Source organism: Pinus tabuliformis, chromosome 1_2 (genome assembly GCF_031772625.1).
Source record: "Pinus tabuliformis cultivar Carrire ecotype Pingquan chromosome 1_2, CPIR1, whole genome shotgun sequence".
NCBI lineage: Eukaryota > Viridiplantae > Streptophyta > Pinopsida > Pinales > Pinaceae > Pinus > Pinus tabuliformis.
The window spans coordinates 412817829-412835954 of record NC_142298.1 but is presented as its reverse complement, the minus strand read 5'-3'; the positions used below and the strand labels follow the sequence as shown (position 1 = coordinate 412835954).

Sequence of the window (18126 nt, the reverse complement as noted above, 5' to 3'; positions counted from 1 at the left end):
TGTCATATGCGGTAGTGGCAACATTGTTGCAATCCTAGGTGAAATCAGCTCTAAGTTTTCTAGCAAAGGTTCAAATTGTTTCAAACTTTAAAGTCTTTATAGTTTTTTCCATTAAGTTTAGATTTGTTTAAATGAACAAACATTTTTCTATTATGCTACTAGTCTAGTTTCCCCAGTGGTAGACCGATAAGCATAGTGCACATTGTATGCTTCTTGTTTGCATAGTAAAATAAAAGTTGTCTGACTTAGAAGAAAATAATAATAATTATAATAATATAATAAAAGAAAAAACAACTTACATCTATGATACTCAAATTGCTTTATCAAGGGACAATTTCTTTCATTTAGATATATATCATTTTGATGTGATTATTTAAATGAATGATTATTAGTGTGAAAATTTCTAGCCTGAGTGGCTAATGTCCTTATGATTTCAATCAAACAAGTAGATTGTTGAATTTAATTAATGCTGAAATTAAATTTCAGATCATAACATCACACAACAGCTAGAAATTAAATAGCGGAATCATAAAAACAGCTACACACATACACAAGTAATTACTCGTTCAAAATCAAATTTTCATTCAAAGAATTTACAAGGAAACTTCTACAAGGTACTCACAAAAAACAACAATGCACAGTTCCAAAAGCACCTCAAACTTGAGTGAACCAACTGCCTAAGAAGTACGTATTGTATAGACCATACAACCTACTATACAAATTGTACAACCTCTACCCTATACGACTATATGGACATCCATAGTGTATGAATATTGTCCATATAACTCTATGGATCCATACAGAACTAGTCATTGCCCAAAAATGATTATTTCCTAGTTGCATGATCTCTCTATCTCTCTCTCTCAATTGTTCAAGTGTGATGAAATCCTCTACCTTGACTTGTCTTTATACTTTAGCTAGGAACCTATTTTTAAGATTACTCATAATCTAATTCATGCATAAGATACACTTTTAGGCTCAACTACTAAATATAAGACTTTCACCTTTTTTACTTAATTGAATTACAAAATAGAATTACTTGTCAAAAACAGAATAACTTATTAAAAAATAATTTTACTATTTCTCACACAATCACACTACCTATGCAAAAGTTCTTGTCTGAGCTATAATTCTCAACACTCCCTCTTATGAGGAAGGAATTCTTCCCCAATTCAAGTCAATATCTAAATGCTTCAAACTTCCCTTTTACCGAGGACTTGGTCAGAATATCAACTTCCCACTGATCCATGGAAATATACTAGAGTTTCACTACTCCCATAAGTATCCTATCTAATGTGAAGTGATCTCTACTCTACGTTGAATTTTGCTTCTTGCCAAACCAAGAGACCATCAATGATCCCATGATAAAGCAAAACCATGAGGTGTTCTTCCTATATCTTGTATTGCCTACCTAATATGTGGTAGAATGCCCTTACATCTTCACTTCACCATCTCTAGGATATCTTAGACCATACTTCATTGTGCTCCTCAAGTACGTCAACACATGTTTTGCTAGTGCCAACGCTCTTGCTTCGGCCACCTCAACACATGTTTTGTTAGTGCCCAATGCCCCTACCTTGACTTCACCATGAATTAACTCAAGGTGTTCAGTACAAAACAAACATGGAAGTCCTTCCCACTCACTTCAAATCCCAAGCTTATTTCATGTACACTTCTTCCTCAACGATCCCAATAAGAAAAACTATCTTCACATCCATCTGAAGTATCTTACATCACATAAATTAACCAAGAACATAATAGCTCTAATAGAAGTGTACTTGGAAACAAAAGTAAAATTCTCTTCATTGTCAACTCCCTCTCTCTGGGAGAACCCTCTCACCACAAACCTCGTTTTGAACTTCTCAATGTTTCCATCTACAGCATGCATGATCTTGTAGAGCCACCTAGAACTCACAATTGACTTCCCATCCAGCCTTGGCACTATGTGTCCTATCCTAATGAAGTGATCTCCCATAAGTATCCTATCTCGTATGAAGTGATTTCAACTCTCTGCTAAGCAAAGTGCCACAGAATTCTGCTTCTTGCTAAACCAAGAGACCATCAGTGATCCCAAGATAAAGAAACACCATGACGTGCTCTTCCTATTTGTTGTATCGCCTAACTAATATGCATTAGAATGCCCTTGCATCTTCACTTCACCATCTCTAAGATATTCATAATAGTTGTAATAAAAGTGTACCTAGAAATTGGAGAAAAAGTCTCCCAGTAGTCCACTCCTTGTCTCTGGAAGAACCCTCTCACCACAAACTTCGCTTTGAACTACTCAATGTAGAGCCACCTGGAACTCACAATTGATTTTCTTTCCAGTCTTGAAGCCATGTATCCTATCCTAATGAAGTGATCTCCCATAAATATTCTATCTTGTATAAAGTGATCTCTATTATATGTTGAGCTAAGTGCTATAGAATTATGTTTCTTTATGAACCAAGAGACCATCCATGATCCCAAGATAAAGCAACACCATGAGGTGCTCTTCCTATCTATTGTACTGCCTACTTGATATGCATTAGAATGCCCCTACATCTTCACTTCACCATCTCTAAGATATCTTAGACCATATTTCATTATGCTCCCTAAATACCTCAACACATGTTTTGCTAGTACCCAATGCTCCTACCTTGGCTCCACCATGAACTAGTTAAAGTTGTTCATTGGAAAACAAACACGGAAACCCTTCCCACTCACTTGAAAGACCTGAGGTTGCTCTGTGTACACTTCTTCCTCAATGATCTCATTAAGGAAAACTATTTTCACATCCATCTGATGTATCTTCCATCCCATAAATGAAACCAAGGACGTAATAGCCCTAATAGAAGTTTGTCTGGAAATTGGAGCGAAAGTCTCCTCGTAGTCCACTCCCTCTATCTAGGAGAACCCTCTCACCAAACCTTGCTTTGAACTTCTCAATGTTGCAATCTACAACATGCATAATCTTGTCAAAGCACCTAGAACTCACAACTAACTTCCCTCTAGTCTTGGCACTATGTCCCAAACATCATTCTTCGTGATGGAGGTGTACTCCACCATGGCATCCCACCATATCTACTAGTCTATTGCTTATTGAATGTTAGATGGCTCAAAATTTGAAATGTTGACTGCCAATCCAATCTAATATATCTTCCTCAAAGGTCTTCCCTCTTTGATGTGCTCCTACAAGTCTCAACATGCTCCTCAACATCCCTTAATATTTGAGTGAACCATTGAGGTATCCTGACAAAAATGCAAGGGACCACCATCTCCCCTTCTCCACCTAAACGATGGTGTACTTCTTTAGCAATCACTGGTGATATAAACTCAACATTTGGAGATTTTCCCCTCATCCTTTGTTCACTAGAATAAGCTCATGGGACTTCCTAATTCCAAAGTCTTCCTCAAACTTTACATCCCAACTAACTATTGTCTTGCCCTACTTTGGATTATAAGACCCTATAAGCCCTTGAAGTCTCATTGTAATCCACAAATAAATCTTTCATGCTCAAGGGCTCCAACTTGGTCCTCTCTTCTAGGAATACATGGGTATAAATTGAACTAGAGATGCAAAAATGACACACCTTTGACTTCGCACTAGTGAATGCCTCCTCAGTTTCTTGTCCTCCAAGATCTTGTGAGGACATTAGTTCTAGAAGTTAGATTGTTGTGTTGCATGCCTTCACCCAAAGAAGAATTGGCAAAGTTCTAGTCATGTATCATGGCCTTAGCAACCCCTATGATGGATTGATTCTTCCGCTCTACAACCCCATTCTAATGTGGGTTGTACAAAATTTTCAATGCCCTCTTGACTCCTACCTCCTTGCAAACACCCTCAAACTCCTTAGAGATATATTCTCCCCCATCATCCAATCTCAAAACTTTGATATTCCCTATTTAGTTCTCAACTAGAACTTTGAACTCCTAAAAGCTACTAAAGACCCCATCCTTCGTCTTTAAGAAGTAGATCCAAGTCCTGTGAGAAAAATCATCAATAAATGAAACAAAATACATGCTTCCTATTATGAACACTACTAGCATCAATCCATGAACATCCAAATATACTAGATTTAAGATCTCCTTAGACCTATGTTTGTGGCTTGGGAAAGTAGCCTTGCCATACTTGCAAAGTGTGCACCCTTTGCATACCCTTTGCATACACCATGTTGCTTAATATTGAATTCTAAAAAACCTGTGACTATCTCCCTGAAAATTGGCAATGCCATGTGATACAAGTGCCCCATCCTTTTGTGCCACACTTGAGAAAAGCCGAAAATACAATAAAAAAAAGTAGTTTTCTTTCTTTTTCTTTTTAAGTTCTTAACTCTTATTTTATTATTTCAAGTATTATTTTATTTTTTTTCCTTAGGAGGCCCATTTTAGATCTCAAAATTCCCCTAATGACATCATCAAAATCTAAAGAATTAGCCAACTCAAGATAGAAGGTAATAGTACCCACAGATGTTTGTAGGTACTTGACATCATCACCAAGCTCAACTTGTACTCCTAGGTCCTGCTCCTTCAAACTACAAAACAATTTTCAGGTTGATGTCATATGTTAAGATGCCCCATTGTCCACATCCCATGTAGCCCTCAAAATTGCATTGGTAGAAAGATAAGATATAATCAAGAAATCCTTCTCTAACCTGGCAACAAACTTGTTCACCTAGGTTTCTATAGAGACTGCTACCTACTTTTGTTGTCGCTCCCCTCTACCCATCTTCTCTAAACATTGCAATGCATAATGACCATGCTTATGACAAACAAAGCACTTGATTTTACTCAAGTCCTTTCCTGGCTGTGAAGTTGACTCCTTACTCTTTCTGTCACACTTGTTGGGTCTTTTACCTCTACCCTTATTTGACTGACTAAATGGAGATGGGTTCTCATCACCACCCTTTATGCTATCCATTGACTCCATCTCAGTTTCCCCCTAGATACAGTCATCACAAAGCCTCCTAAAGTCAGGAAGGTTTCCCCGAGTGCAAATACCATTGACAAATGGTTCCCATGAAGCTGGAGAACCATTTAGTGCTATGTTCACTAGCTCTAAATCTTCAACCTTCTCCCCATCTGTTGCAAGTCGATCAGAAATCTATGTGATCTTCACAAGGTAACCAGTGACTCTGTCTGATCTGGTCATTTTTTTAGATCTGAGTTTGTTCCACAATATATCTTCCTGCTTATGTTCTAACTCTAGAAAAGACTAAACAAGGCATCAAACATCTCCTTCGTCATTTTCTTCTTGGATATATGAGGGATTAGATGATCCTTTATGACATCCAATATCATCCACTTTAATTTCACCTCCTTCTTGTTGTGGTACTATAGATCCTTGACAACATCATCAATCACACAATAGCTATAAATTAAATAGCAAAACAATAAAAACAGTTTCACACATTTACATATAGTTAATCCTTCAAAATCAGTTTTCCAGTCCTTCAAAACACTTACACAGAAGCCTGCGCAAGCTACCCACAAAAAACAGCATTGCACAGATGCCAAAATCACCCCAAACTTGAGTGGAACGACTACCCATAATGTACAGCCTACTGTACAGACTGTATAGTGAACTGTACAACCTCCACCTTGTATCACTGTAAGAATGTCCATATGGCTGACCATAAGGCTATACAAATTCGTACGGCACTGCCCATACACCTGTACAAAACTGTGCGCTGGCCAGAAACGACCTTTACCTAGCTACTTGTCCCTCTCTCTCAATCGCTCAACCTGCTTAACAATTTAGTATGATGAAATCCTATTCCTTGAACCATCTTTATACATTTAGATAGGAATCTATTTTTAAGATTACTCCTAATCTAAATCATGCATCAGATACACTTTTAGACTCGAGTGTTAAATATAAGACTTTCAATTTTTTACTAAAGTAAATTACAAAATAGATTTTTTTCTTCAAAAATATCTCAAGCTATTTCTCGCACATTCACACAGAAATCGTGCAGAAGTTCTTGTCTGAGCTATAATTCTCAACATGTAGTTTATAAATTCCTCACTTTTGTCAAAATGGGATATCACATATTGAATTGCTTGGGTGTTTTTACTTAACAACATTACCCCTAAAACTAACATAACAAGCACAATGTGCATGTAGTGGTTAAAGTATATCTCTACTGCTATAATGTATCACTTGTGAGACCATACACCATTCGTTTGAGTCTCTTCTATATGTAAGACTGAGAAAATAGGGCATGTGTTTTCTTTCAACAGGGAGTTGATCAATTACATTTCTATTGCTTAAGTTCTCCCTTCTCAAAATCCCACACCATTCACTTGAGTCTTCTCTATGTAAGACTTGAGAAAACAAATCAACTACTCTTTGGTCAATTGGGTATAGCTAGAGTGGTTGTGGGATGAAGTGTTATCCTCCCCACCGAGGTTCTACTCCCAAAAGTGACATATTGAATTCATGATGAGTATATTGTTGAGCATTGTTGTTGACCAGGCTTTATGCCATGAAGAATCTAGGGTTTACCCTGGGTACCATCTTCAGACTAAGGGAAACTGCCCAAGGATTCTCTCCAGGACATGTAACTGGGAAAAAAAAAGTCAACTACCTTTTGAATAAGGAGTTAATATTAATGTAAATCAACCAAATTATACTATAGAGAAATGATCATGTTGTTACCTTTGCAACAAAAAAGCCATCCATGTTATGAACATGTGGATAGAAACGCCTTGTCTTTTCCAAAGAAGGGTGAAAGCGGTGCTCCCTAAAACGTATAAACCTGTCAAAAGAAAATTCAATTGGAACTTAAAGTGCAAAGCAACAATTGAAAAAAATCAACAGTTGTCTCAAATCCTCCCTGAAAGTTGTAAACATTACACCTACCCGTGTTGACCAAAGTCCAAACCACATGGGACAACTTTTACATCACGCTTGCTAAGTGCATAGTTCACAACTGCCTCATTCTGCAACACCTCAAAAAATCAACTATAACTCGAAATTCTGAAAAAAAAATTACTGATCTGTGCATGGGCACAACAAATACAAGCAACTGATAGATGGCACTTAATGTAACAAGAAATCAGCATCAAACAAACTATCATACTTGATCTGCATACCTCTGCAACAGTAATTGAGCAAGTTGAGTATACTACATAACCTCCTGATTTTGAGCCTGCATCCACCATGTCAATTGCTGCAAGAAGTAATTGCTGCAATGAAATTCAAAAACAATTAAGTGTTTTGGATTGAAAAAAAAAAAAATTGCAGTTTCAATTATAAAATATTCTGACAGAATAAATGTTTGTAACTTTTTACCACCAACAAAAAGCTTAAAAACTGATCTACATTTACCGGGTCATGCTACATAAATCATTATGTTGTCAATAATGATAAACATCATACGGTTAGTATGCTGGATTAGCTTACAGGTTTCATGAGCGTCTTAACTAAGTATATATAAGGTTTTGCCCTAACCCCAGTAAATCACATGTTGAAAATGGGAAAAACTTTCCATCACGAAAGTGAATAAACATAAAGGAATTCTCAAGCAGGGAATTAGCAAGAATTTAGAAACAAATGCTTGTAGCAAGCTGCAGATTTCCATAAGCACCATTGTAGACTGCTTGAAATAGCATGACAGAGGCTTTAATACATGCTATGGGCAAGCCCCAAGGGTTAGTTCAATTGGTCGAGTTCCCGTCACTTAAGCTCCTCAGTAATAGGAGGTCACGGGGTCAATTCTCCTCAACACCGTCGGGGTTAGGCTCTGCTAATAAGCTGGCGGGATGTGATCCCTTTGGGTGGATCTGCCCAAATATTTCCTCAGAGAAAAAAAGATACATGCTATGGGCCAAAAAAAATTCCAGACACCAACATGTGTTCAGTGAATATGACACGGGCTTATTTTATTCATGTGAACCTTCAATGAAGATGGTTCTTTAAAAAGCTTAAGAAGACGTGCAACCAAATATCAAACAAATCCTTTTGACCGCACGCACATTCTACATCAAACATGTAAGAATTAATACTTAAATGTTATATTTACCTTTTTTGCTTTTGCATATTCCATCCACTAATATGACTTTCTGCACTATTTTGGTGACTCTCGCTGCAGTTATCCATTGGGTAGTTAAATATACACTGAGTTCTAAATGTTTCCACTTTACGAAGAACATCACAAACTTCAAATATTTTAGATATGCGAAAAGTGTTTGTCCCCAAGCTTTAATTTAGTTTCTCTAGGCATCAAAATGCCTAGTTCAGTACTAAACAGGCACTATCCGAATTTTAAAGGCAAACATCATTGGGTGCATGATAAGACTTTGTTAATTACACTTTGGCTTCCACTAAATCCTGGCAATGCCAGAAAACATAATCAGAAAAGAGACTTGAGATTGCCATAATATAGAAAGCAATAAGAAGTGACTTTACTACAAATAGGCAATCAACCATAACGCAGAAAACTAGATCTTCATAAAACAAGTGACAGCCTGGGAGGGTAAAGAAAAGAAATAATAATTATATTAAATATAAACAAATAAAAAAAAAACAGTGACAATAGGGCAAACTTGCACAACCTGCGTAGTGAAATATTGCTCATTACACTTTGGCTTTCACCAGTGAAACAGGAATCACTTATTTAAACTGGAAAATAGTGAGTTTGGCTCAGGTTGACCCTTGAACAAACCGATTCAAACCTTCCCAAATCAAACTCAGATTGACTGAGTTTGACTCAGTCAACTGAATCAAAATCGTGATTTGAATCAGCTTGGCAATTTTGACTCACAATTCAACTCAGGTTGGACCCCTGTTTGTAAAATACAGTTTTTGTGGGTTCTCAATAACTTTTCCCTGTGTTTGAACTAGTTTCTCCTCTGCCAAGTGACAAACAGAGTGACTCTTGAACCCTTGACATTTGCTCGGTCTTTGGTGACAAAACTTTTGCAGTGACACGCTAAATCTTAAGAAATTTGCCATTAAAATCTTAAATCAAACCTGTGGTGCTTCAAGTTGCAAGCACAGCTGGAGCATGTTTGAGAAAATACATTCCACCAAGCACAACCAATTAACACAAAAGCACTTAAATGACCTGGGTTTTGTCCATTAAAATCTTTGGATTCGCAACCAGCAATTTCTTGGCAAGACACTAAGAAGCACGAGGCTTGGCTCACTTCATGTTTTATCTAAGGCTTAATCATTTAAATTTGAAGGATTGATTTGAAGTTTGAACTTTAAACTTTAATTCAAATTTCAGTGTGTAATGATGATGACAGCTTTGGATCATTTAAGTATCGACCTAAACTTGAAGGAGGCTGAACTAGATCCCACATCCTATTGGTTTCAATTGGAGGAGGCTCCTCTTCTCTCCCTTGAGAACTTGGAGAACCATGAGAGTCAAGCAGCCATGGGAGAATCTGCTTCTTCATTTTTTTACTATTTGGTATCAGACTTCAGTGTTTACTATTAACTTTTATACACAAATGCTTCCAGCTCTCCGTTTGGAGTCTAGAGTCATATTATATACGAGGTACCTATTCATCCATGAAATTTTGGCGATCTATTGATATTTTGCATTGTATGGACATTAGTTTCATTGAATAACAATGAAAAATGTTTTCTTAAATTCAAAATATGTGCATATATTTGTTTTTTGTATTTGCCAATTTTTTTGTGATCCAATTCAGACTCTTCGCTCTTTTGCCTCACCAATTTTTTGCTAATTCCAAGTCCAGTAACAATGGACTTCAGCAACTCTTAACAATGCTATAAGACAATCAAAGAAAAGACATGAAATTGCCACATTATAAAATGTGAGGAGAAATGACTTTACTACAAATAGACATCGACCATAACCTGGAAAACCATATCTTTATAAAACAAGTAATAAACTGGGAGGGTTAAAAATAAAAATTTCAAAAAAAAATAGAATAAATAAATAAACATTGCAACATTAGGACAAACTTGCACAACCTACGTAGTGAAACAGGACAATGGGCACAACCCAAAACCCACTAAGAAGGAACCAATCCAACCTATAGAATACAAGGCATGGAAGATGAAAAACACTTTCTGCTCAGCTTCCCAGCCTACAAACCAATTAGAAATAATACACAAGCATATTTAGTTAAAACTTAAAACTCTCTCCAGATTACCTTGTATCTCAATGTTACATTGATCATCTCGGCTAATTTACCGCCAAGGGTTCAGAATATAAATTATAGGCGATGTCGGGGAAAATATGAGAAATTATCGGGAAACTTTGAAAAAAATACAACTCTATTAATTTAACTTTTATTATTTTGCCATAGTGTTCTCATTATTTGGCTCAGTTTTTATTATTTTACTCAATTTTCATTATTTTTCTCAAATTTCACAATGTCATCTAATATTTTTCACCCTATAAAATTTTAAACACAGTACTCTTTTCTCTCATTAATCTTAGCTTTATGTGTCCCTGATGATGAGTGGAGTGTCCATTCAAAACAGTGGACACCTCTAAATCTTACACAGATTATTTCCTGAAAGTTTTATCCACAAAAATAATCATTTTTCAAGTTTTAAAACATTTAAAGCAGCAACAATATCAAACAAACGTATTGCTAGATAAATATGAAATTAAGACTGATATATAAGATGTGTAAGATGTCAAGTGGTACATCACACGTCTGCTGAAATATGATATCTGTCCTGAGACATAAATCCTGACAGGATGAGATGACATCACTTCAAAACAAAAATAGATGTATTTCATGAGATAAATGATGGCAATGAAAACAATGGACTTCCCCTTGTTTGTTTGATGGAAATTGGTCACAGTATCCTCAAAGCTCAGTCCCCTACCTCGCTTTTGCAAAGTGAGAGACAAAGAATATGTTTAGAAGCTGAGATTATCTGTACAGGGTAATAATTTCCCTTGACTCACAGTAATTATCACCAGTATTATCAGCTTGGGGAATAACTAACAATATATCACTATAAGGACATTATATCACCAATAAATGTAACAGTAACACTGATCTTGATACGCGGGAACTAAACTGAACAAAGAATTTCCATGACTGAAATGCTCAACCACAGACACTAAATCTTGGATGCTTGACAGTTTTAATCAAAATTATGGTTAATATGCATGCAAAGTTGCAAACATAATTGAACTAGTTCATAAAGTCCACATGTTGAGGATCAGAATACACTTAACAAAAAATGATTGTATCCATAAGTTGGAAAGTACAGTCAATGTGGATATTCACGCACAGCACCGGAATGGGGAAATACTGATAAAGTCAAAAACTCAAGTTTCTCCAAAACTCAAGTTCTGTGATGGAACCTAATCCCCATTTATACCAGTTGTTTCTCAAACTATAGATGAGAGGAAGGTGAATCAGGCAAAAGATAGACGACATAATTTTGTTGAAAAGAGCCTACAGGCCAATTCTGCATTCTGTTTGGACATACCACTTTGCCAAAAGTTTGAAATCCCAGCATACAATGATCAAAACAACAGCCAATGCTAGTTTTGACATGGGCAGTTAATTGTTTTGGACCATGCATATGTTTGTCCACAATGCTTTCAACTTAGTCTGTAGAATAATTATCAATAACAGAGTTATGCCAATCTATTTTTTTGTATTCAGAATTGTAGAAGCACAATATGTGAGTTATTATCTGTTTGTTGAAGTCAAATTATCATCAGTCTGTTGAAGCCAGATTATTTTAATTGTCACTATCAGTTAGTTGAAGTCAACGGTCTAACAAAGTTCACATGAGGTTTGCTTTAAAACACTCAAAATTCTTTCTAAACATATCCAAATGAAAGCAACACTGAATCAACGTTACTAGAAACCAGAAGTTTTTTTTTTCCTTTCAGAAGGATATAGCTGATAAGAAATAAATATAACCTCACAAATGAACAAATACAAAATGAGGGGATGCCATGATCATAGTGCATGAGTTCTATTTAGATTTCCTAATCTGATCAAAGGTTCCAGCTCATAATCTTGATGGTCATTTGAAGTCGATACCCTTGTAATACAAGGTTAGGTAGTTTGGAGTAGGGCACAGACTCTTATAGATTGTAGCAAGTATCTTCAAAATCATCCAGTGGAACGTAAAATGATGGTATAATTTTCACATAGCATTGACTGAGCTTTAGATTTACTTAATTTTAATCAAATATTTTTGTTTATAGACCGCTGAGTAAAGTGGACATCTAATAAAAAAGGTTTCACGACTCTCCACAACTTTAGTAAAGAATAGTACTAAGTTCACCCATGTGAGTTTATATGTGATTTCACCACAGCTAAAAGAAAACATAATTTAAATAACCAGAACCAATAATAGACAACACATTCATTGCATACCTTTTGCAGAAAAGCACATTTCGTTATATCCTCCGCACTCTTTTTACTTTTCACATTTTCATCTTTCCAAATGATCTGCAAACAAAATGGGAAACAAAGTGTGGTCCAGAGTCCAGACACTCTGTCAAGCAGTAGAAATATTCAAAAAGCAGCTTCCAGTAGAAAATTTAGTTAAGAATTAGATTTCAGTTAAAAGAAAATTCCAGTAGCACTTACACCAGTGCCACTGCAGGGTGCATCTAACAACACCCTATCAAGTGAATTCAGACCCAACACTTTTGGCAGCTGCAGTCAAAAAGGGAAAAGTTATGAAATGTAGCATCATTGAGTAATGCATCTGTTAGTTCTAATATAGAGATTCTAGCATTCAACAGAAGTATCTGAATTTTAGAAATTCCTTCCTCGTCAAAAGTATATTTGAAGCAAGCAATACATGGTAATAACTACACTAAAATACACAAAGAAATCATGTTTATAGAAAATGCTGACCTCTTTGCCATCATAGTTGCAGATTATGCTGTTTGTCACACCCATTCGATGAATATTTGCAGACAAAGATTTAAGTCTCGAGTTTTTCAATTCATTAGCATATATTATTCCTGTATTTGGATTGAGGAAAAAAGTGGCAACAATCACATAATTGATGAACCAGATTCAATTGCTATAGAGAAATGCACCATAATAAGCATGATACAACTAAAAAAAACACAAGACAATTTCACTATCATTACATTGACTGAAATTACCAGCAACTTCACGTGTTTTAGATGTGTGCAAATCTCAAGACCGTGTCTCATAAATTTTTGACATTTGCAAGGCATATAGACATCAATCACACACAAAATCATTGACCCCTAAATAACATACAAAACCTTTATCTATTTCCAAATCACCAAAAAGAAAACTATCACCGCCATATGTCAACAGAAACCAACATACCTGACTAGAATGCATTTGCATGTCAAGCTGGCAGAAACTTTAGAAAAGTCTGTTGTTACCAAGTTATGATTCCAAATAACATAAACCACACCATATCACTAAGATAAAGATTATATATCATACTATCTTTAGGAACCTTTAAAAGTATAGCTCAAACTGCATATAGTCTATGGTGGTAGCTTTCTGGGGATAAATAGTACGTAATAGGTGGCATTTTTAAATTCTTCTCAGAATCAAAACTTCAAAAAGCACTAACGTGTGCAAGATATGAAGCAAGTCAGTTTAGTACATATAACCATACATTATTTATTTCTTTACATATTACATTACATAGAAGTGTGATTGGCTTTACATTCTGTGTTTTGAATGAGGAAAAGTGTCCCAAATCCATAATATTCTATATTATATTTTTAATCTCCACAACCAAAGGTTTGACTTCTGCAATTTCAACCCTCAAAACTCACAATATTTGAAACCGTGTTGTGTCAACTCTATATAGTATAGACAGCTCACATCTCTGTGATATAATAGTAAATTCTCAGCTCCATAAAAAAAATTTCTGTTAAGCAGCCAATCTAGCAAATGCTAGAGTTTCACACTTGATATATAACTCAGACATAACTTAACCATAACTTAGCATAGACACATAAAAAGAGCCAAGAACACAACAACAAGATATCCTTGATACCCTAATAATCATTAGGAACATGATATAATCACAACATAAGCTCACAAAGCTAATTTATATCTTGCATGATGCTTTTATTCAAATCAAGCAAAGATTCTCATATGTAAGCTTAAGTATGAACCCATTAGCCCAAAATATGGATCCAAATCCTGTAACTTCCCACATAAAGTGACCCAATACACCTGCATAGTCAGGTTACAACTTACGTCTACCCAAAGTGGACCTAATCAACTCAAAAGCACCCAGTCGACTTATTGTTGATTTGTGTAGCTTGGGAGGTACTCCAAGCCCTAGGGTTCGTGGATTGGAGGGCAAAGCGCCACAAGGGTCACTTGTGGGCTTGGAACCCAAGTATGGGGTTTTGCACCCAATCGTGTTTGGGGCAATTCCAGAGGCACATTTCTACATGTGATGGCATGAGATGATAGAGGGTGGAAAGGAGAATCCAACGCTTCGAGAATCGTCGAATTCCAAGTTGTAGAAGTGGAGAAATGAATTTTTGAAGTTGACAATTAATTATTGGTTTTCAAGTCATGTGAGCTTGAAGTAAATTAGTCCAATAGATGTGTCTCTTCACCTATTCATTGGAGCCCTTTTATTGGCTATAAATAAAGGATGAATGAGATTCATTTTAGCATCCAAGAGCATCAAGTCATCATCAATTCATCTCTGAACTGGCCGCAGTTATAGAAGGATAAGGCGTGGAGAATTTAGGGCTGTTTGGGCTAGTTTTCTTCATTGCAGGTCCGAGATTAGTTGCTGAAGGGAGGCCGCATTTCAGAGTGGAGTGGAGGACTGTTTTGAGAGTGGTTTGAGGAGAGTTTTCTCCCCTTGCTAGGCCGCAGCACTAGCTGTCAAAGTTTGGGTAGGCCGCAGGCCTGAAATGCCCTGTTCAAGAGGGCCGAGCGTGCTGTAGTGTTCACAGCCCACCACAGAGAGAACAGGGATCATTTCTAGGCTTGTTGGAGGGTTAGTTTGAGCCCTATCCCACAGCAAATGTGACAGCAAAGTGAGGAAGGGAGGCCGCATTCAATAGTTGACTGTCTTGTCAAGTCTGGTAGGGCTGTTATCTAGTGACAGATGCCCTAACCAGGAGAAGATTCGAACAGCAGTGAACAGACCTATAACAAGGGATGTTTTGATGAGGAGTTTGTATTGATTTGATGTTGGATTGTGTCCTAGTGTGGACAGAATTATTGCAGCTTGTGGGAGCCAATTAGAAGCGCTAGCATGGAGAGTTAGAAGCCTTTCTTAGGAGCATATCTTGCAGTTAGTGGATTGGACATCTTTGGACCTAAGTTACCAGGATACGGATACGGATCCGGATACGGATACGGATCCATTGGATTTTTGAAAAGCCAGGATCCGGATACGGCGAGTACAAAAATATATAATAATATTTTTAAAAAATTTTAAAAATACATTTGATGTTTAAAATCAAAACCATTCATGAATCACAACATTAGAACTAAAATAATTAGAATAAAATTAAAAAATATATATATATATATATATAAAACTCTAAATTATTATTTTATAATAAATAATTTTAAAATTTAAATTTAAATAAATAAATAATTAAATTATTAATATTATATATATACATAATTTAAAATTTTAAAAACTAATAAACATATAAAATTTAAATATTAATAAAAAAACAATACACATATTAAATAATTGATAATTGATATAAATTGTAATTATTAAAATAAAATTATAAAAATAAAGTTATAAACCTAAAATATTTTTTAAATTTTATTTATAACTTACAAATTATATTAATATACTATATAGTTTACGGCCCACGGGCCTACCATATTTAATTTTTATTTATAAAAAAAAAATTTAATATTTAACCCACACTTTAGTGATTATGTTTTTTGAGCACGCTGGACTAAGTGTTATGTGATAACGTATAACGTATATCACATATGTTAAAAAAAATTAAAATAAAACAGAAATAAAACCTACCGCATATATGTTATAAACTTATATTAATATATGTTAACGTATATCATATATGTTAAAAAAAAAACCCAACTGTTACAAACTTATATTAATATATGTTAACGTATATCATATATATGTTAAAAAAAAAAACCCAACTGAACTGCGTGATGAACATTTTGTTTAGTGATCGTACGGATCCCACCGTATCCGTACCCGTACCCGTTTCGGATTCGGGGATCCGAGGTATCACCCAATGCCCCCAGCGGATCCGGTAACGTAGCTTTGGACCGTTGGAGGGCAGCGTGTGGATGTCTAAAGTAGCCCTAGACTAGCAGTCTTGAAGTGACGAAGATAGCTGAAGATTGGGTGAAGTTTACAGCCTTATGAGTAGCTCTTTGATGGACGAAAGAGGCTACTAGAAGGCAGATTGAAGCTCGGGAATTGGCCAGCCTAGAGAGCAGATTGATGAGCCTGTGTACATGCAGTAGAAGTGATATGCAGCAGTGTTAGGTGGCATCCCTCCTAGAGTCTCGATGTGTAGTAGCCTTGATGGACTAAGGCACTACTAGTAAGCAGTGTGGAAGCGAAAGACCGGCAGGACAAGATACGACATAGAAGCTACAGTGATGGTTGTCATTGTATCTTGTATATCATAGACTGTTGTATTATTCAGAATTTGGTTTAATATAACGAAGATTGGTGATTGTACATATTGTACAATTTTGTTAAAAACTATGTATGTTTGTGCATATGTGATTTACTGCTTTATATTTCTGATGTGCAAAGTAGTTTATGTTTGAGATTCTTGGTTTGGTAGCATCAGTGATTTTAAGACTCTAACCTAGACCCAAGGTCGTGGAAATTCAACATGGTATTGGAGCATGTCTGAGCTACTTTGGAAGTAAGTAAATCAGAGTTGTGCACAGTGAAGTACAACGTGAGAGGGAGTTGGTCACATTGTAAGTGAAGGGCTCACTACAATGTTGAAGTTGCAAGTAGGTCTCCGGTATGAGGACAGGTTGGAGGGGTTTTCCAACTATAGTCCTTGGAAGGAAAGGATCAAGTTGGTCTTGCAGGTCAACAGGCTCTGGGAGTTCGCCGAGAAAGAGATCAAGAAGCCAACCAACCCTAAGGAGCTGGAAATATATGAAGATTTGGATGTGAGGGCGAGATTGATCATCCTAGATGGTGTGAAGGATGCCCTAATACCTCATTTGTCTGGGAAGAACAATGCACATGAGATGTGGATGGCTCTTCAAAATTTGTTCCAGAATAAGAACGAGAACCAAGTACTGGTATTGGAGGATAAGTTGAAGTCCACCAAGATGATAAAGGGTGAAAGCGTGACCTCGTATCTAACGAGATTGTCTCAGGTCAAAGATGAGCTTGCTGCCATCGGTGTGTCTACCTCAGATGGAGATATGGTAAGGATTGCCTTGAAAGGGTTCACCGAGGATTGGAAGCCCTTCATCAAAGGGATCGTTGCCAGGGAGAAGCTGCTAGACTGGGATAGGTTGTGGGATGACTTCATTCAAGAAGAGTTGCGAGACAAGGATCTTCATCCGAAGAAGAAGGCTTCAGATGATGAAGGGTAAGCAAAAGAAGGACTTGAGTAAAGTCAAGTGTTTCAACTGTGGCGAGATGGGTCATTATTCGTCAAGATGTCCAATGAAGAAGAAGGGAAATGATGAGAAGAAGAAAGGAAAGCAGGTCGTCGGTGTTGCCACTTTAGCTTAGATAGATGATCTCTCCAAGAGATTGGAAGAAGAGGACTTTGCTATGATGTCTCAATGAGGATGGATGGTACGTGGACAATGGTGCGACAAAGCATATGATAGGGTCAAAAGAAGTTTTTGAGACTCTAGCTAAATGGGACTCAAAGTTGCACATGGTGTTGGGCGACAAGAGTCAGTTGGAGATCCGAGGATCAGGTGTTGTGCCATTCAGAATGGAGACAGGACGTGTGATGCGGGTCCAAGATGTATTGTTTGTACCAAGACTCAGATATAGCATGATTTTTGTCTTGATGATCGAGAAGAAGGGGTTTGAGGTCTTGTTCCAGGATGGGAAGGCAAGACTCAAGCCCAGAGGCTCTAAGTCCAATGGGATTGTACTCGGAGTTAGAGAGCATGGTCTCAACAAGTTGACGCAAGCCTGAGGATCAAGAAAGAAGCAAATGGAGCCTGTGCAGGTTCCAGAGAAGCAGGAGTAGGTGTAGGTGCAGG

The 18126-nt window shown here is 36.6% G+C and overlaps 1 protein-coding gene across 1 annotated transcript in view; it reads right to left on the bottom strand.

The window, feature by feature from the left end:
• The window catches only part of LOC149206093 (26S rRNA (cytosine-C(5))-methyltransferase NOP2B-like), an 83016-nt gene that overhangs the window by 34430 nt on the left and 30460 nt on the right, over nucleotides 1-18126 (bottom strand). Inside the window, exons 10-15 of the mRNA XM_089395298.1 lie at nucleotides 12811-12920; nucleotides 12538-12606; nucleotides 12322-12396; nucleotides 7078-7170; nucleotides 6845-6924; nucleotides 6641-6740 (exon numbers count right to left, since the gene is read on the bottom strand). Of these exons, the coding sequence (XP_089251424.1) occupies nucleotides 6641-6740; nucleotides 6845-6924; nucleotides 7078-7170; nucleotides 12322-12396; nucleotides 12538-12606; nucleotides 12811-12920 (527 nt within the window). The remainder of the gene's footprint in view (nucleotides 1-6640; nucleotides 6741-6844; nucleotides 6925-7077; nucleotides 7171-12321; nucleotides 12397-12537; nucleotides 12607-12810; nucleotides 12921-18126) is intronic.